Source organism: Hesperophylax consimilis, chromosome 8 (genome assembly GCF_061612785.1).
Source record: "Hesperophylax consimilis isolate HC1 chromosome 8, BYU_Hcon_1.0, whole genome shotgun sequence".
Taxonomy (NCBI): domain Eukaryota; kingdom Metazoa; phylum Arthropoda; class Insecta; order Trichoptera; family Limnephilidae; genus Hesperophylax; species Hesperophylax consimilis.
In genome coordinates this window covers 30,369,939-30,392,244 of record NC_142843.1, presented here as the reverse complement: position 1 = coordinate 30,392,244, position 22,306 = coordinate 30,369,939, and the positions used below count along the sequence as shown (strand labels likewise).

General features: G+C 33.1%; 1 protein-coding gene across 1 annotated transcript in view; it reads left to right on the top strand.

The window, feature by feature from the left end:
- Nucleotides 1-19,741, top strand: part of Hs3st-A (Heparan sulfate 3-O sulfotransferase-A) — a 420,705-nt gene extending 400,964 nt beyond the window's left edge. The window contains exons 4-6 of the mRNA XM_089634585.1: nt 5,764-5,932; nt 7,417-7,767; nt 18,315-19,741. Of these exons, the coding sequence (XP_089490711.1) occupies nt 5,764-5,932; nt 7,417-7,767; nt 18,315-18,899 (1,105 nt within the window). The 3' untranslated portion in view covers nt 18,900-19,741. The remainder of the gene's footprint in view (nt 1-5,763; nt 5,933-7,416; nt 7,768-18,314) is intronic.
- The last annotated feature ends 2,565 nt before the right edge of the window (nt 19,742-22,306 follow it).

Here is a 22,306-nt window from a genome sequence, read left to right as displayed (position 1 = left end):
CCTGTACCTGCGCCCTGTCCCGTGTGAATGTGTTTACTCCAGGCCTGTCTGTCAATAAATCTTCCGTCGTTGTCTAAACAAAAATTTTTTTTGAGCACGTTCGTTTATTATTTATCGTTTATTTATTTTCGTGATTATTCAAACCATCACATTACTAAACGCAGATTTTATAAATCGTCATTTAACAACTCAATCACATTTAAAAACACTGTTTGGTTGGTACGATTGAATCTACTGATTCTGACATAAATATTTGAACCGATAAAAATGTTGTATGCATTTCAAAGATGTCATTTTTGTTCTTTCGGTATAATAATATTTTAGAAAATTGATGATGCTGATGTACAAATGATCAATGGTGATAGGTGTATTATATATATATAAGATATTTTGAGGTTAATGTCAAAATCTAAACGCAATAATATTTATTTGGTAATCTGCTTTCAAAATATTGGTGACCGGATAAATCATCAAAATGATAATTCATCACATCTTTAAAAAGTTATATAAAGTCATGGAAAGTGATGAAACAAAAAACTTTATTAACTGGGTTATGTAGGTTAGGTTAGGTTAGGTTAAAAAAATTCATCGTTTTTGATGACTTTATATCACTTTTTAAAAGTGTCTTGAATAGTCACTGTGTTGAGTTAGCATGGAACCGGCGTGTCTTACAAATTCGGTTAAATAATTCGACCAACCAATGGGTAATTTCATAAGCAAACTCCCCATCTGATCGCCTCGCTTCGGAAGCATAATATCTTTGGAGACAAATTATGTCCTAGCAGACCAAATAAGGGTAAAATTCAATGCTTCTTTCGATCTTTTGACTGAAATATAGTGTACTTCTTTGATAAATGTTTTCATAACCATATGTACTTGCTCACTCAGAAGCATTTTTAGATGAGACACGAGGTAAAATAAATGATTTCAGGGAAACTGATAAACCCGGTCCCAGAGTTTCAACGATTTAATTTATACACAATAGCGCCTCAAATTGTATAACTTTATGTATAGAAACTGACTCCAACACGATGCTTAGATATTTTCATACATTTATTTTTTTTCCATACAATACTTTGTAACGGATTGTAACACCTTGCCCAACTTCTCGTTACAAAGTATCGATCCAATCATACAAGGAGATCGACCATGGACAGCAAGCTAGGCTGACAGCTGGATTAACATTTCTATGGCAGTTCCAGACAGGCAGAGCGACAGGCAGGTTGATAGCTGACACGAGAGGAAACCAGGCTCAACATGGCGACACATCAAACACGCAAAGGAATATCATTTGATTAAGTTGCTCTCAATGCTTGGTTTATCACAATATCCTTGCTTATTATGTCTAAATAATCTGGCGCCCTTTTAAATTCCTGATTGCTTGACATCTTATAATGTTCATAATAATTTAATAATGAAGTGACATTTATGTAAATTTAACTAAGTTATTTTCGAACTTTGTTCAACCTTGAGATAAATATTTATACCTATAAATAATAGAGTTCTTTGAATAATCCTGCACATAAATTATTATTTTTTCGAACTGTTAACTTCCAAATATTTGAAATAAAATCATAATTGATATTCAGAGCATGTTTTTTATTTAACAGTCTGATTATTAATCATACTTTTACGTACTATGCTTTCTAAAAATAATTAAGAACTTTATTATTAAGCATTAAATTTGGTTTCCATCGTGATAAAGATTTATGCGTTACAACTTGACAAGTAGAAGTTGATTAAGTTGAAATCAAAGAAAATTTGAACCGATTCACATAAGTATTATTACAAGTATTCATAATTAAAGTATACTAAATACTACATACAAAAGAAGACCAATTTGACTGATAACACAATATTAATAATGCATAAATCAAAATTTCTTCGCGATGGAAAAATAACATATATCATGTATGGAAATTCTCTGAAAAAATTATTCCATGTAACAATTCTTTCACCGCCAGCAGCCAGAAGCCACCCTATGCCCTTTTAGCGTGGCAGGAATCCCCCACGACGAAGTCAAATTTCTCTTTTGGTGGCAACACTCGAGAGGAAATTGGCGGGAGTGCACCTTTATGATGTTAAATTCTGCTTTAAAAATGAGCACAAATTCCCAATTCCCGTCGTCGGTGTCATGCATGCAAAATTTTTTCAATTTATATAGATGTTTCAGGCTAATAATTATTGCTGAAAAATAATAAATAATATGTTCACTGTATTAGAAATTTAATTCAATGGCACCATTCCTCTTGTCACGCTGTGCTGTCCCAGAACATCTGTTGTGTCATGTGGTATCTTGAATAAGTCGTAGCGATGACCACTGCTGAAGTTTTCTGGTCTGTACCACTTACCCATACTGCGTATTACTGCTGGAATATGATGTTCTAGCCAATATCCCGATAAAAAAAAATTACAAAAAAATCCATTACGTATTAAAAAATCTATACGTATTCTTGTGCTCGTGCACCGATTTTGATAGTAAATAAATACACGAACACATGCACTAAAATAACGTAGACAACTTGGGTATCAAATTAATCTTAATTTGCTGCCCGCGTAAACACAACATAATAACATGTTTTGTATTCTAGCAATTGTATTACTTACTAAATAATTAACTGTCAATTGCATTCCTGCATCACTTCAATTAAACAGTTAATTCAATTCACTTAGTTCAATTTTTGCAATATTAAAACTAAAGCTTTATATTATATTATTCGTTTAGTTAACATTCTATCGTGGATCAAACGTTTAGTAAAATGGAATAATAAAAGCTGCTTAAATGGTTTCTTAAACCTGATATTATATTGGGCTTCATATAAAATATTATATCCAGATGATTATCCCTCAAACGAGGAAGTAAGCCATTAATCTTTCATAATTTCCCTGGCTCGAGCCGAAATTGGTATTATTACAGCGATTGTAGGGGAAATTAATTTTGCCGGAGGCATCAATCAATTCGGTTAATTTAAGCAATTATCTCAGGGAAGACTTTTTTCTGCCAAACCGGTTAATGGGAACAAAGGAACATAGATTCAAGACATTGTTAACAAAATTGTAATTTGCAAAACAGGAATCGCTTTGTGAATCGTGATTCTTCGTCGGTTTCGATTCACAGAAAGAATCGAGATGGATATCATTAAATTTCTGAAATTAAAATAAAAACAAAAAACCCCTTATTAAATTAACCTAAATTATGAAGTAGAGCTTCTTGAGGATATGGAGGAAGAAAAAAACTATCGAACTGTGATCTCCGGTTTGTTGAAATGCGTACAGTTTGTTTTATCTGTCTTTGACATTGTTGAATCCGGTCGTAAATAACATTGTACGTATTATGTGATGTAATTTAATATTCTCATGGTCAAAAGTATTATATTGTTCGACTTTTGGGGTATTAAACCGAGTTGCGCTTCCACCTCACCTCCCACCTCCTCAAGTGACCTTACAGCCCGCATTACAGAGGATTAATCACTGTGATAAGGTTTCAACAAAAGCTAACATTTTTGTACCCTGCATATAATTTTCCACGATAGTGGACTGCCGACTGTCCGAAACATTGGATCAAGAGAGGGGATGAATTTCAACAAGGTTTGATGTCCGAAAAGTCAAACAATATAATGTATTAGTTACCAACTGTTTACACAATTTTAAGTTCTAAGCTAACCAATATACATATAATACATAATTAACCAATATATATATAATATTAGTGGTAACAATACCTCCCTAATTGAGAAACTCGTGTTTAGGGAGCTCTTTACTTTGGTAATGTATCGTTTGCATCGATGATAGGTTCTATTATTTATTTATTATTATTACACGCCCTAATGGGCTTTTACACACTACAAAGTTTAATAGTAGAGTATCACAGTTATTATAAATTCTACCAAATTAAAACAATAAAAGAAATATAATACAACGAAAAAAGAAAAAAATATTAAATGTTACAACAAAAGCATATAATAAAATAAGATACATTAGTAAAAATGATAAGAAGTCTCACATAAATAGATATTCAAAATAAAAATATATATTTATTGCGGAAATTATAGATGTCTATTTGTGTCTCGATATATAAAAGAATTGAAATAAACAATATTTATATTGATTATTTTTAAGATGAAATATATCTCCCAGATCAGAGTATTTATTTCCAAGACTGTGAAGTCTTGGAATCAGGGAATTTTGATAAGACAGTGTCCTGGTGTTGTAAAAATAAAAGGGTAGTAAATTTCGGCAAGATCTCTTGGGTATGTGGATGCTGATTAATTGGAGTAACTCAGGACAGTCAATTAAGATTCAATGAAGTATTTTATGTAATTTAAAATTCTTAAGTATATTTTTAATATATTTTATTCATTTTACGCCATAGTAAAATAAGATTACAATAAACAAAAATACATACATACATGATATAAAAATACAAGAAACAAAATTTGTATAAAGATAAAGTGATATACATCAGATAGGTTAACAAAGTGTTCATCATCAAGATAGATGTGCAATCAATACGCATTACTCTTCTGGTCAAAGAAGGAGGTAGCGCAACATGGCATAATACCCCAAAAAGAAATGAAGAAATCAATTTTAATCTTTTGCAAACGATACACTTGTGCAGCGCTCCTTGACTGAAAGTGTTTCGTCTAAACATTAGCATTCATTCCAGAGTGGTATTTTGCCTGGTGAAAAGGCTTTAACCGTATTTGGCATCAGAACTGAATAGTCAGTTACCTTACTCTTTCCGTCCCCTCGGACTTTTCTTCAGCCTCACGACATAAACCTTAAGGCGAAGCTTAATGCTAAATCACTATTTTCGATTAATCTTTATAACGAATTGGTTTACATTATGAATAACAAAAATACGCTTTAGCTAACTTGAAGGTTTTTCTATCGTTTCCTTTGAGTAGAATACAAATAGTAAAAAAAATCAATAGAAATTATAAACGCATAAGGCTGGCCGCATACATACGTTTTCCGTATTCGATTTCCGAATTCGTTTTCCGTATTCGGAATTCCGTGAGACTAGCGCAAACGTTCGTTTTTCTTCATTCGGAATGTATAAACGTCAGAACCAGTGTTGCCAACAAGGGCGATATATCGCCATTTGGGCTACTCAGAGCAAGAATGAATCGGCGCCGAAAAAATCTAAAAGGCGACTGGTCGCCAATTAAGCTACTTCAAAAACATCAATTTTAAACATGTCCCGAAATTCTCTAGCCACCCCCCCCCCTCCGAACGTTTGCGTCGGCACAAACAAAGTGTATGCAAGAGCTGCGTTCCACATGACGTCATTAGGTTTTTTCCATTCGGTTTCTCCGAACGCTCCGGCTCGCATTCGGAACGTGCGTAAGGAATTTGTTCCGTTCGGAACTAAAACGAACGTGTGCGGCAGTTAATGTATTTTCTACTGATCCCGTGCATTCGGATGTCCGAATACGAAAAAGGAATTCGGAAATCGAATACGGAAAACGTATGTATGCGGCCAGTCTTAAAGAAACGACTTTAAAAAAATACAATATTATAGCTAAGATTATCTCGGACAGTTTCCCAACACAATTTTTTGCTTGAAGTCGAGCGTTTCTAGATTCCGTTTGTCTAGCGATTTTTATGAATATTTCCTATATTCGTGACGATATAAGGCATACTAAGAATTTACACAATTTGGCTTGTAGCTTTCTGTTAATACTACAATAAGGAACTACAGTCAAAAATTATTATATTATGGCTTAAATGTATAATGCGTGCGTTCTCCACTTGTTGCAGATGGTTGCCCCGCTCTGCGATCCGACCGCCCGAGGGCGACCTGTCGGACTGCGTGCTGGTGGTCGGCGTGTCGCGGCCCAAGATGGCAGCCGCGCTGCTCTCCGTCACGCTAATCTCGCTCTTCCTGACTTTCCACGTCATCTACGATAGCGCCATCTACAGTTTACAGGTATTTTTTTTCGCCAAATATAAATTTCAAAAGTTCCCCAAGACAAATACTCTTGATTCATACTCACGTAATAAATAAGGACACGAGAAATGCCACGTGGGCGTGTTTCGTAATCCAAAAGTCTATCTAATCGGGCATTAAATTTCCCAAAATTTTGTTTCACCATGATTGTGACATTCAAATGGGACGGCGATATACGATGTCAGTTAAGTGTAAGAGAGACAGATTGCGTGCTAAATGGCAGTCAGTGACGACGTTTGTTTCCATTCAAAGGAAGGCACTTCTAGTGTTTTTATTTATTCCATGTTCCTAGTCCCTACTCTACACGACATTCTCGGTGATTCAGCGAAATTTGTCACTATGCAAAGTAGCTAAATGCTATGCATCCTTCAGTTTCATATCGCGCAGTGTTTGTTATCAATATTAGTTGACGAGCACGTCAACAACACTATTATAGTCTTGAAACTATAGGGATAAAAAATAACTACAAGCGAAGTATTGGCGAATCTCTGTCATGTAACCCAAAAATACTTTTTTGAAGTGAAACTTCTTTACGCGCGTTATGCATTTTCGAGGACCGGAGTAAAACCGACTCATGACCGTCACGAAAAACCGTGATCATTTCGCTATAGGAGCCTAGCTAATATTATATACCTAGTTTAGGTCACTCTCCAAACTCAGCTTCGCGGTCTAGAGGCAGAGCGTCTGACTGTCGTCGTGAAGAACCGAGGTTCGATCCCCGCTTTAACTATTTTTTTTTTCTTTTTGTGATTTTTTTAATACGAGGAAAAGTGATAAAATGCTCTCGTGCTGCGACTTTTAGATATTTTGAATATATGATATTCTGGTCGAATACGTAATAACCGCGGTCTAGAGGCAGAGCGTTCGACACTCGCTATGCAGAACCCGGGTTCGAATCCCATATTTTTATAACTTTAAATTTTATTTTATCACATGCTACTTATAAATATGTCAATAGACAGAAAAAAGAGAGAATGAAATGAAAAGAGAGAGAGAAGAATACTAAAAGTTTCACTTCCGTCGTGCGTAGGCTTGCCACACACTGTATGTTTTTTGATCTGAGCATTTATTTTTTTCTATTTTTTGAAAACTAAACGGTTAAAAAAACTTTTGGAGCATAGAGACCGTTTTATTTTCAAATTTTATGTAAATAATTCCAACTTTAGACTCGATTTACAAAAAATTGTACCACAAAATCGAAAACCAACGTAATGTAGATCAGTTTCCTGCTTGTACGATGATCTTTTAGACACTTTGTACAGATACTAAGATAGAAAAGCAATTTCCTCTGGAAAATAAAGTTATAACACCCAAATGAGTGTAGTATTTTTTTCCCTAAATGTTAGTTTTTGTAAGTTTATTGAACTTGGACTAGATTTAGAAATATTCTATGCTTTAATGTCAACCACCTCTGTTCTTAAACCCAAATTATGGATGAATATTCGATTCCGTTGAACCCACAGGTGGCGAGCTCCGGCGGCGAGGGAAACTCTCCCCGCTCACAGGGCGGCGGCCCTCGGCCCGCTTTACTCATCGCGCACCCGCTGGCCGGCCGCGTGCGCCCCCGCCTGCCTCGCACCGCGCGCCGCCTCCCGCAGGCCATCATCATCGGCGTGCGCAAGTGCGGCACGCGCGCTCTGCTCGAGATGCTGTACCTGCACCCCATGGTGCAGAGGGCGACCGGCGAGGTGCACTTCTTCGACAGGGACGAGAATTATGCCAAAGGTCTGGAATGGTACAGGAGGAAGATGCCGCATTCGTTCAAGGGGCAGATCACGATTGAAAAGAGCCCCAGCTACTTTGTTACTCCTGAGGTTAGTCAAAATGACATTTTCTTGTAATGCTTGGAGGAAAAGTCTGGCATTTAGTACACCTACTAGACTTTATTTTAAATTTAGAGCTATAAATTGAAACACTAAATAGATATTGTAAAAGAATAAACTTAAAATAAATATTACCAATAAACTAGATTACGCACTTTCTTTTATAACTGAGTGTAAACGAAGTAAAAAAAACATATTTTAAAACTAAACTTTCCTAAACGCAAAAAATTATAAACAGCGTAAAAATAAAGCAAAGTACAAACAAAATAGGAACAACGTAGATACAAACAAAGTACAAAGTTCAAACAAAAGTACGAACAAACTACAAAAAAGTACAAACAAACTACAAAAGGTATAAACAAAGCAGGTACAACCCAACTACATAAAGTACGAACCATGTAGGTATATACAAACAAAAGTACAAACAAAGTGCAAACTACGATAAATAAAAAGTGAACTCATTTTACACTTTTAAAAAAAAAATATTATTTTTATTATTATTTTTTTTTATGTATTCAATAATATTATTATTGGGTTTATAAAAACAGTTTATTTTTAAACAATAAATAAACATTTTACACATTCAACTAAACTTTTCTTCACCTATGAAACTGTAAACTTTATAGCTTGACGTACGTAACTCGTTAGTACATACTCTGCAGGCTGCCAAAAGAGTACTTACTAAAAAATGAACTTATAACTCTTATTTATTTTCATTAAATTAGACTCTTATCCATATGTTTGGTGAGTAACGAAATCTGTACTACCGCCCGTCCGACTTCAGCTCTAAGTATGTCGATCTGTACTCTACAATACAATTTCGTCAATGTCATTTGACCGAAAAACGGAAAACTACATTAATACATTTAATTATTTACTTGGTCTATGAAAGATTCTAAGAAATCTGTAACTTGATCGAAGTAGGTTCTGAGATATTCAGTGCGTGGGCCGTGGGCCGGCAAAATTGCCGTCAGAATTGAAAAAAACGTCATACCTTCACCCTTCACCAAAGTTGCCAGTGTTTCCGTAACGAAAGCTAAAAATTAAAATAAAAAATGGTATTTATTGAATTAAGCAACAAACAGGAACTTATTTATTTTATTGATACACGATTTAGAGAGTACATGTGGTTTTTTGTGATATTTCATCTTCCATGCTAGGGATGACCCTGTGTTATGGCGGGTGAATTTACAGTTTGCGGACATAGAATATTTACATTACTATAATTTAAAAAAGAAAATTTAAACTGAACTAAACTTAACACAAACATTTATTTATTTGTTTTTAAATTAGATTTGTTCGTCAAATATGATTTAAGATTTTCACGGCCAAAAGTATTTTTGTTATTTGTTTTTGGGGTGTTATGCCGTGTTGCGCTAACTCCTTCTTACCCCTCCTCTCCTCCTTCCGACACGGCAATAACACCCCAAAAACAAATAACAAAAATAGATTTGTTCGTAGTTACATTTGTCCTAATGCAATCCTTGCATGTCTATATGTACATTTACAAAACAGGTTTATTTTTTTAGATAAATTAATGAATTATTTTCGATATTTTAAATTAAATTAGTTTATAGGGACGACGTTTATAGAGTGTTTTCTTACAATTTTCTGTCGTCTAGAAATTCGTCAGATATCTCCCTTATAATGATGATTGGATTATTTGTATGGCGCCGTAATCGTGAGAAAATCACCCCAAGGGCGCTCACATTGCATCTTAACGGCTTTTGATTCTAGGTTTTTTTTCTTAGTTGATTTTTTTTCTCGCTTCAGGTGCGTGCTTGTTTTTATTTTTAATTTTAGTATATTCAAAATAATGAATTGTAGTAAATAATTTGTTTAAAAAACCAGATATTTAACTCCTTCAATATTTTTTGGATTTCGCACATTTTTTTTCAGTATCATAGCTCTATTTCAGAGTATAGTCAACAAATTTATTTCACATTATATTCATGGTTGGCTAAAAATAGAATGCTGCTAGAGTAATAATTATGAACGTGCGTATTTAATAAGAATGATTACGATGTAATGTTGACACGATACTGTGTTTAGGAATCTTATTATTCTTAATATTTACCAGAATGGTAATTATTCGGAATCGCTGGACACGGATTATACGTCATATTTTTAAATATTGAAGACAATATTAGTGATTTTTTAAACGAAAATCTGAAACAGAAAAATCAGAAAAGGAAACGGTCACATCTGGGACTCGAACCCAGGACCCTTGTCTTTCCGGGACAATGCTCTACCAACTGCGCTAATGTGACCCTATCCTACTCGGTCACTTTTAACAGTTAAAAGTGACCGAGTAGGATAGGGTCACATTAGCGCAGTTGGTAGAGCATTGTCCCGGAAAGACAAGGGTCCTGGGTTCGAGTCCCAGATGTGACCGTTTCCTTTTCTGATTTTTCTGTTTCAGATTTTCGTTTAAAAAATCACTAATATTGTCTTCAATATTTAAATATTACAATTTGAGTTTTTACTCAATAAAAGTTATTCCGAAAAATAATAATTCGTAATATTTTTGATAAAATCAGAAGGTTTTATCAAAAAATATTATGTATAATCCGTGTCCAGCGATTCCGAATAATTACCATTCTTTCCAATAGTGATTTGAGATTTTATTCTTCTCTTTTATTTTATAGAAGAAATTATTTAATCTTGCAGATGCCAAATTTTCCAAACAACAGCAGTAAGAGACAATAGAACACCGAAAGCATGATGACAAATAGTTCTACTTTTTAAGTATTTTATCGAAATAGACTAAGGACGGGTTGTTTCGGAGTATTTGAACAATTCATCAAATTTCAACGTTCATTTCTGGGATCTGTGAAAGTCCAATTCAAGTTCTGTTATTATATCATTATAGGCTAGTTGCTTGACAAAATTGAAATAAAAACAGAACGTGAAAAAATCTTTCACAGAACTTGAAAATGAACGTTGAAATTTGATGAATTGTTCAAATACTCCGAAACAACCCGTCCTAAGTCATTTCTTATGAATTCGGGTAAGCACCTACCAGGTTAGTGCACATTATACATTCAAACAGGCATGAAACACAATCTTTGAGGCACTTACTTAAAATACTGAAAAAATTATAAACTAACCGAAACAAAATAAATTATATCATGGTGCTTAACCACTGACAATATCCTAAATACTATTCACTATTCCTATTATATTATTTCCACTGTCATGTATTAGCTAATTATTCTAATTTGCATTCTACAAATTTTTTTAAAACACAGAGTTCCTTAAATATCAACGTATTTTTATTTGTCGGATAACCCACAAGTAGTTTTGAATAATATTCCGAAACACGCGAGAGACAACAACTTTAAACGTTGCAGGCCTTCGTTCATTCATTCAAATGCGGTTGTTTAATAATTAACGTATTTTGATGTGCAAAATGAATTTTAAAAATGCCCGAATTCAACTTTCATCGTCAGTACAAGCTGACGGGTTCGGCCATATTTATATTTAGCCGCCGCATTTCGGTACTAAGCCTCGGAACGCATTTTGTATGCGGAACAGGGCCGCCGCAGATGCTGAATATGACGAAGATACATGCCTACCGCATTGAAACAATCCGCAGAAAAACACCAACACATAATATATTTATTTAAATCAACATGTTCTACAGCAAAAATATAAAAATTAAAGGAATTACAAAGTGAAAAAAGTTTGAAGTATAGAATAACTATAAAGATATAGTTTAAATACAAAAGTGAGAAAAATAATAATGAACTGATTAATAATAAATAATAAACGAAACAAATTAATTTTTTGAAAGTGAATTTTATAAAATATATTATGATAAAACTATACTAACAGACCGAACGATTGGTCATAATAGACCGGATATCGTTTTCCATGTCAAAATTTAAAAAAAAAAATTAAATCATCGATGTCGCTATTCCAAATTCCTGTAATATTCAAAAAGCTGTTTCTGAAATAATAAGAAAATACGCAGATTTATGATCTCTGGTGGGTCAACGTGTTGTTTTTGTATTATTTTGTATTTATTATGCTTATATAATGCACTTTCATAATGTGGATTGACTAGATTTGTGGAAGAAGTGTGTGGAAGGGTTTTTTTTCCTGTGGGAAAAGATTTAACCCGAACATAAAGTTGGAAAACATTTGTAGCGGATATAATAATAATATACCTAATATGACAGACAATAATAATAATAATAATTTTTGGACTAAAATTTGGAGTAAAGATATAAAACATAACGAGTCAAGTCCCTGGATAGAAAATGAAGAACTCAATTTTTCAGGCATTGAACAAATGAGTTTTTCTAATATATCGGTTGAATTGTTAACCAAAATTATTAAAAATACTCATAATTGGAAAGCCACGGGTTGCGATTGAATACATAATTTTTGGTACAAACGTCTAACTACTTTACATCCTCTTTTGGCAAAAAATCTTTCAAAATTTGTCAGTCAACCACAAAATTTTCCAAATTTTCTAACTAAGGGCATTACTTATATGTTGCCCAAAAGCGAAAATATTAATAATCCCTCTCAGTACAGACCCATTACATGTTTACCGACAATATACAAAATATTAACCTCTTGCTTGACAGATTTAATATATACTCATTTAGATGAAAAAAATATTTTATCTGAACAACAAAAAGGTTGTCGCAGAAAACATATGGGATGTAAAGAACAATTATTAGTTATTGATTCTGTAATTCTAAAACAGATTCAAACTCGAAAACGTAATTTACATACTTGCTATATAGACTACCAAAAGGCTTTCGATAGTGTCCCACACTCGTGGCTGATCAAAGTATTAAATATATATAAAATTAACCCCATTATTATTAGCTTTCTGGAAAATATTATGTCCTTTTGGAATACCAATTTACTTATCAATTTAAAAGGTAAGAAAATAGTAATACCGGGCATTTCAATTAAAAGAGGAATTTTTCAAGGAGACTCATTGAGTCCTCTTTGGTTTTGTTTAGCATTGAATCCTCTATCTAAAATGTTAATTAAAAGCAAGTTTGGAATAAAAGTTAAGGGTAATACAAGGGAGAGTAGTACAATTTCGCATTTATTATATATGGATGACATAAAATTATTTTCGAATTCTGAACAAAATTTAGAGAAAATGATCGAGGTAGTTAAAAACTTTTCAGATGATATCAAAATGACTTTTGGTTTAGATAAATGTAGAACGATCCATATAGAGAAAGGCAAAATTGTAGATGGGGACGAGAGTATATTTAGAAATTTCCAAATTACTAGTATGAAAAGGGATGAGGTTTATAAGTATTTAGGATACCCACAATCAAATAGATTAGACCATAGTAGTATTAAAAATGATATTAGGATTAAATTTCAAACTAGGATCAGGAAAATTTTAAAATGCAATCTATCTGCTAAAAATTTAGTAAAAGCAATAAATACTTGGGCAATACCTCTATTAACGTACTCATTTGGCATAATTAAATGGTCTAATACAGATTTAGATAACTTAGAAAGATTAATTAGAACTACGCTAACAAAGTTTAATTGCCATCATCCAAATTCAGCTATAGAACGAGTTAATTTACCTAGAAATTTAGGAGGTAGAGGTATAGTCAAAATAACTTCTTTGAAACATAATCAGGTAGAAATGCTAAGAACTTTTTTTCCATAGGAAAGCTCATAGCTCAGAAATGCACAAAATAATTTGCAAGGCAGATAGAAATATTACACCTTTAAATTTATACGATGAGAATGCCAACATTTTTATAAATCCCAACCAGGAATTATTAGATTCCTGGTCAAATAAAATTTTACACGCAAAACACTTCAATTATCTCAACCAAACGTATGTTGACAAAATTTCGTCAAACAAATGGTTGAGTATTGGAGAGTTGAGCGCAGAAATATAAGGATTTATGCTTGCCATTCAGGATAGAGTCATTAATACTAAAAATTATAGAAAGCATATAATCAAAGATACAAATCAAATTGATGATTTGTGTAGAAAATGTTTGGCTTTTCCGGAAACTATAGAACATATTATATCGGGATGTTCTATATTAGCACCGTCCGAGTATACATTTAGGCACAATCAAGTTTTAAAAATAATTCACCAAAATTTGGTAATTAAACATAACTTGATTGACTGCCGTAATGTAGTACCATATTATGAATACGAACCAAATTCATTTTTAGAAAACGAATTTTATAAAATATATTATGACAAAACTATACTAACAGACCGAGCGATTAGTCATAATAGACCCGATATAGTTTTACATGACAAAATTAAAAAAATAACTTATATCATTGATGTCGCTATTCCAAATTCCTGTAATATTCAAAAATCTGTTAGTGAAAAAATAAGAAAATACACAGATTTAGGAAACGAAATAAAAAGAATTTGGCATTCTCAGACTATAAAAATATTACCATTCGTTATTTCGGCTACTGGCATTATACCTAGCTCTCTAATTAAAAATTTAGGCGTATTAGATCTATCAAAAAAATTATATATAAAGATGCAAAAGTCGGTCATTTTGAATACATGTAGGATAACAAAAGATTTTTTAAATATTTATGTTGAGGGATCAGTAGGATTTATAGGCCCTGTTAGAAGTTCTACCGAGCCGAACCCTCTGATATGAAAATATCTGGAGACGGTGAATTATTTTCCCATTTGATCTCTGGTGATTTGACGTGTTGTTCTTGTATTGTTTTGTATTTATTTTGCTTATATAATGCACTTACATAATGTTGATTGACTAGATGATCATTTGTGGAAAAGTGAGTGGAAGGGTTAAGTTTTTCCTTTGGGGAAGATTTAACCCGGACAACTAAATCGGAAGTTTAAAAAAAAAAAAAAATAATAATAATAATAATAATAAATTAAAATTAAATTATTTTCCGACAATACCAAACTATACAAACCCATAAATAGCCTAAATGATTACTGTTTAAATAATTACTGTGAGAATAGCCAGTTATTTTTAACTGTTCAAAATGTCACATGTCAAATTATCAATAAATGACAAAAAATTGATAATCAATTTCTGTTGAATGAAAACAAAATTGAGACTAGTTTCAATATTCGTAATCCGTCGTCCCACCAGATACCCTGACTGTGGGTCTCCGATTTTTGTCGATTTCATAACGTTACCTAGCCAACGGGACGACGGGTTTAGTGCAATCCCCGATAGTTAGTTAATATCACAAACAAAGCAGCCAAAATGCGTGGATTAATAACAATAAATACAAAAAACTTCACAAACATTGTCAATATCAAACAACATCTGCTTTGCACACTTACGAAGCCATTTAAATTTTATCTTTCTATGTGGTCTACATTTATGCATTGCATTATACATATTTATGTACGAGTATATATAAAATCATGTAAAGTTTTAGAAAACACAAAACCAAACATAACGCACTTAACTATGACCATTTACATAACATTTAAAAATAATTTGTGTGTCTGTGTTTTTTTTTTTTAAATTGTAACATCATATTTGTTCAGTTACAGTCCCGATAAATCGGTGGTTAGTTAAATATTATTTTTACAGTTTCATATAAAACACAACAATGTATTACAATCAGGTACCTTAATTAGTAGACTACATAAATTAACTGCATGCTATATACTCTAGTTGTAACCTGTTTTGAAGTGACAGGAATAAATCTCTAAATATTTAAGTGCAATAATATTTGATATATCAGCTAGTGTTAAATTCAAATACGTGAAGTAGAAGAATTAATTAAGTAGGAAGTGTGTTAAACAATAATAAAACTGTACATTTTTAGACATATCGTTAAAAATACTGTTTATAAGATAACATAAAAATAAATTAAAATAACGTGAAAAATCAGGACATTACTATTAGCAATATAAAAATGCAATATTTTCTTAAATTTTGTATTTAATTTTATTAAAAAATACCCCAAACTAGGCAAATGCCCTATTGTGGTTGTAGCATTAAATAAATATGAATAATATAAAAACAATGATCCAATGAAAAAGTAATAACTAATTACTCTTACATCAGCCATGCATTCGTATTGGGTTTCTTTATTCGTATTTTTTAGCACTTTTCATTTTACTTTAGATTTTAGGATTGAAGAAACCCATATCTATGGCCGTATTGAAATAAAAATATTTGCGATAAGATTTCGCACTCTCTTTTATGTGCGAATGAACTTTTAGATGCGAATTCGTCTGAAATATTAAGATTAATAACGAAGTTCATTTCTACCACCTCGGAATGGGTTCAACCTATTAATGTCGTTTATACTAAAAACCTATGTTCTACACGTTTCTGGATGCATTCTCTTTTGCTAAAACTATACGTACTGAATCTATTTTCACTTCTTGTAAAATTTACTGATGTGTTAAACGTTGGTTATATAAAAAAAGTGAGAGGAAAATTCAATGAGCCACCCCTCGTTTCTTGCGCCCGTATGCGCCGTGCAGAATTCACAAGAGGACGTAACGGCCCTGATTGACTGCATAATTTGCTTGGGAAGGGAATGAATTTGGGAGTTACGCTGCCCCGAGAGGCATTACGGTGCCACGAATGGGATTTGCATATATTTTGTAACTTCGTTATATCTGTGTCAGAGTTTCAGAGAGAAATTCCCAGATTTCCGTGTTCGCGCGGCTTATATTATTATATGGGCACCATTATATAGTCGGAAGCGGAAACAAGGGGGTGGCTTTACTAAACAGAATGGTAACAATAATTTAGTATTATCAATTTAACAATAAGATCTATCCATTATAAAATAATTATTTCAAATGCGAGCCCTGGACCTAAAACTCGAAACTGAACACGGTTTTCATAATATGAAGTTTTTGCAAGTGGTACTCGCCTTATTTTGTTTACAAAATGGCGAATAAGATGGATCAAAATAACATTTATCAAATCTCGATAACTCAATCGTGTTTTTTTTTTTAATTTTATTGAATTGTAATGTATTTTACTTAGGTATCTACATTAAAAATATAACTAATAATATCAAATTAAAGGAGTTATTGAAATTGAAAGATCGGGTGAGCTACATAAAATTAATGTCAAAAAATATTCAAAAGTGCTCAGAATCGTTCACAATAAAAACAACACAAAAATTTAAAATAAAAAAAACCTTGAATTACTCCAGGTCTTCTAAAAAGTATAAGAATTAGAGACAAATTACACTTGAAAACAAAAATTATCCATTTGAACTTGTAAATCTTTATAAGCATTATAAAAATATGTTCTCTAAACATCAAACATTTTCCTTCTACAAACATCATATTCAAAACTGTAATAACAACAATAAGCATTTTTGGAAAATTATTAAGGAAATTACATACGCTAACAACAATAAAAGCAGTAATATTTCCGAACTTGATTCACCAAAGCAAAAAATAAATATCTAAGAGAATGCAAAGGAAATCGTTCAATTTGTAAACGAATATTTCTCCAACGTAGGTTCGAAAATCGTCAAAACTCTTTGTACTGATAGTGAGAATTCACTCAAATAACCATTTACAATGTGACCTTAGAACGGGATACCCCAGAAAGATATAATATTATAAAACAAATAAATAAATAAAAATATTTTTTCTTCACAGGATATATCGCTTGTGTAATAATTCAAAAGAACCACAGGTTAAAAATTCAGAAACATTCATGAATTCACTACTTTTAAAAATAATAATAATAATTGGACAATTTGCATAGCGCCGTTTTTGTGAAAAATGGCCTTAAGGGTGCTGTACAACTGATTACGAGTTCCTAGGCTCTATCTTATTTTATCATTTACAAACAGATACAGAAAAAATATACTTACCTGGCAGATCATGTTAAAAAAACCACATCTGCCATTGATCTAAACTTACCGCCATTGTTAGGTAGGTATGTTTATTTGTAACTATTACAAATTTAATATAAAGGTTGTCCCAAAAAATAGCGTCAAGCGGAAGTCCAGTGGTAGAGCACCTCTAGGGCTAAAGGGCTAAACAAATCCCAATCCATTTGGGATTTAACATTTTTTTATAATACAATGGTGTCAGATCTGCCCACACTTTTTGTGTCTACAAGACATATAATTCATGTATCTCAATAATTCATGTCTCTGTGACCAATAATCTCTAGGTCATGGATTCACGAAAAAAACTAATAAAAAATATAACTCATAAACTACAAACGATCGCAAAAACATATGGGGTGATTTGTGTAGCCCTAGAGATGCTTTATCTCTGGACTTCCGCTTGACACTATTTTTGATAGACCCTGTATATACTTAAGGGAAAATGTCATCTTGAAGATTTTTTTTACAAAAGTAAAAAAAAACTCTTATTGAAGATGTTTGATTTTTGACTAATATTTGAAAATAATTCTTAGAGTAATCTTTCTGACCCCGTTTTCTCAAACTTGATAAATTCAGATACGTTTACTTTTAATTATTTTTGCGATATTATAATATAATTACATCGCCCTGACTTTTCGTGCAAAAAACTGATTTCCATATCGCGCACAGTATTTTCATAAGACTTTTGTTTCCAGGTGCCAGAAAGAATCCGCGCAATGAACAGCAGCGCCCGCCTGCTGCTGATCGTGCGGGAGCCTGTGACGCGGGCCATCTCGGACTATACCCAGCTGCGGAGCCACGGCACCGCTTCGGGCCCACCGGCCCCCGCCCTGGGGCCCGCGCCCGCCACACCTGCGCCTCGCCCCTTTGAGCAGCTCGCCATACACCCCGGAGGCACCATCAACACGTCCTACCGCCCTATCGCAATCTCTCTCTACCACACCTACCTGCACAGATGGCTGGAGGTCTTTCCGAGGGAACAGATCCTCGTCGTCAACGGAGACAGGCTCATCGAAGACCCGCTCCCGCAGCTTCAAAAGATTGAAAGCTTCCTCGGTCTAGATAGTCGGATAGGAAGGCACAACTTCTACTTCAATGAAACGAAAGGTTTCTACTGCCTGAGGAATGACACAGCCGACAGGTGCTTAAAAGAAACTAAGGGAAGAAGACACCCCCGAGTGGACCCTGCCACCGTAGCAAAGCTCAGGAAGTTCTTCGTAGAACACAATCAGAGGTTCTACGAACTGATAGGCGAAGACCTGGGATGGCCAGAAGATTAGATTTATCTAGATTTAAGGGAATCCAAACATATCAATTTGAAATGAAACGCAAACATATCAACATAACTTTGTCTCTAATCTTACGCCAGTTTGTAAGTGTCGGCGTGCTGTGGATCATGTTGATCCGTGATACTAAAGGTAATCTAGGCTAATTTGTTAAATAATTAAAAAATAACTGTATAGGCATTGAAATCGTTACATATCAGTACGTATAAAATATATTATATTTAAGTCGATTACGATTGTTTTGATCGTTAAGATAGTTTAAAATGTGTTCTGAAGAGAACTTAAGTTCGGATTAAAAATTTAATTATTTTTTATAAATAATAGCGCATTAATGGCTGTCGAGTAAATATTATTATAATTGTTTTATAAGGTTGACTATCTAGCACAAAGTGGAATCTCAGAAGGAAGTGTATAATAATTGGGATTTACCGAACTGTTGTCATAATAATTTCTTCACATTCACATGTATCGTCGTGGCGCACAGTGTGATATTTTGGGAATCTAGGGAAACTTTATCATTGCATCAAAAGTACACCCCTTTTATTTGGTTTGATGGGATAGGTCACGTTAAAAAATAAATTATACGTACTATAGTGTTTCTATTTATTTTATAATACATAACGGTAAAAAAATGAAATAAACTTCTTTTTTTTATTCAGAAATGATATCGAAACAAAAATGAGCCTGGTTGATTTGAACTTTGTATATTATTGTATATTTACAGTATGTTTAACATTTACTTTCAAATTTCTTTAATCATTCATCCTTCAATTTTCACACTTTCGAAGAAAGACGAGAAATTTGCGGGTCCACTCAGAAATTGGGAATAAAAGTGTAATTGCAAACAATTCGCAATTACTTTTTATTTCCATAATATAAAAAAATAACATTTCAAGACGGGATCTTGTGGGACTATTTATGAAGAGTCTAGTTGTAATCTAAAAATAGCATCAACTATATTCATTGATTTGGTACAAAATTTGAATAATCCAGCTTTGGCTCCATTATTAAGGTAGCGCTATTTCAACACCCGTTTTTTTACATTTACAGCCGATTTCTTATAAAAACATTAATTGGGTCATGCGAAAGGGATGTTCTTCTATTGATATTAAAGGTGATTTTATACATTTGTGGTATCAACTGTATTAATAAAGTTCAGAGATATTCCCAAAGTATCACATTGTGCGGCGTAATCAGTTCGCGGCCAAACAATTTTTATGATTGAACATTAAAGCCGTTTTCTTGTTACGTAACAATTTCCGTAAAAAATAAAGTGGAAAAGAGAAAGCGACCGCCATAAAATTATGCTTTTCTTAACTACCGCTGGAGAAATTCCCATCGGCATTTTTTGTAAGTTTTATTAGTGTATGGCTGGTGAGGATATGGCTCGTAGATAAAACACACACCTTCCGCCATCACATTATGTAGGTATACCACATAATGACCTCGCTGCGAAGCAGACTCAAATATTATGTTAAAGTTTTTAAACAAAAGCGTCTTAGGATTTTCATTCGCTTCCTCTTGTTTTTCAGCACCTCATATTTGGTTACCATAATATTCTACACGAACCTGTAAACCTCTACCTAGATGTTTCGTTTTTTCGGTATAAGAATCTTTGTGTCTAACGTTAGAAAAACTAAATTAGATCTTAAATATAGGCGGATGTTTATTAAAAAGTTTGTGTAAATGTTCAAATTGTTTTCAGTTTAATATCCCGCATAAAATACTAACATAAAAACATATCAATAGAACGTATTACCAAAAATTAAATATAAAAATTTAATATAATGTATTTACAAAAATTATTGAAACATGAAAATATTCGATATTGTATTATGTTATCATTATATTATACTTAATTGATTTTTCTAGTAATTCACTATCTTTTACGGAAAATTAAAAATTTTGGTTTAAGATAGGTACATGTGTCCAAAAAAAGGGAATTTGCAGAATTATAATAACCAATTAAAAATTCATACCCTTTATTTCGGCGAACTAACTGATCTTTAAAAATACACAACAATAAATAAATGTTACTTACTTTTAATGAGATACTTGATCGTTGAACAAAAAAGTTGTCTTTTTTTCCTGGAAGCTGGAAATATCTTTGCTGTCGTTTCTGTACCTTGTTTACTTTACAAGGACAGAATAATTATTTTTGTGTAAAATGATGTTACAGCCATTAGCCCGCGTTTTTATGTAATTTATGACCCCGCCATGATGGAGAAGCGACGCTGTTCTTTAGTAAATTATTAAAAACGCAACTGACAAGATTAAAAACATAAATTAAAGTAGAAATGGACCATCTTGTATACATTACACACGTACGTATTTTGTTGGCAATTTCATTAATTTCGGTGGAGGCTTGTGACATGCCGGATTAATTAATTTTCTTTAATTACATAGGACAAACGTCAAATTAATCGTGTTTCTCTTTGTCAACTTTGAAAATGTTTTAAATCATTTCACTACTACCATGATACAGCTTTTTTCTTGAAGTTACTTAATTAGATTTGGTTTAATTAAATGAAAATACCCAGATAAACTTCTATTATACCTACGTACTTATTTGTGTAGTCGGGCGAGGCTACTGTAGATTCTGCCTACGCAGATGGGATTGTACAAATGATATTCAAAACGAAACTATTTGTTTTTGCATGTAACCGCAATGTCAATCATATTATCGACACCCCCAAATGCGTGGTGACTATAAGACGTATATACAGGGTTTTCTAATAAGAGGTGTTATTTTGAATAGCCCGCTATTTCGGTAGATATTACTTTTGAAGTTGTCATTTTTTGACATTTGACAAGTAGAAACTACGCCATTTATAAAAATGGAGCGATACACGCTTCAACAAAAATTATTAAAATTTACTTGAGTGAATTAAATGCATATCATTTTGAGTGATGAGGCCCATTTCCACTTCGGTGGCTTCGTCAACAAGCAAAATTGTCGCATCTGGGGCTCGGAAAACCCAAGAGTTATTGTTGAAAAGCCTCTCTATCCTCAACGTGTGACTGTTTGGTGCGGTTTATGGTCCGGCGGAGTCATTGGACCTTACTTTTTCGGAAATGAGGCTGGAGCGACAGTTACGGTGAATGGATTGCGCTATCGAGAGATGGTTAGTGATTTTTTTATGGCCGGAATTGGATGGTATTGATCTGGACAACGTTTACTTTTAACAAGACGGCGCTACGTTCCACACAAGCAACGAAATCATTGATCTTTTACGATCGAATATCAAAATAACACCTCTTATTGGAAAACCCTGTACTTTTACAATAAGCTGCCAAGACTGCAGCTTATGAAATTCACCAAGCCACCAGGCGCCATTAGTACCGACCCATCCCGAAATCTCAAACATTCAAAATTAGAGCATTTATTTTGAAAAGTGATC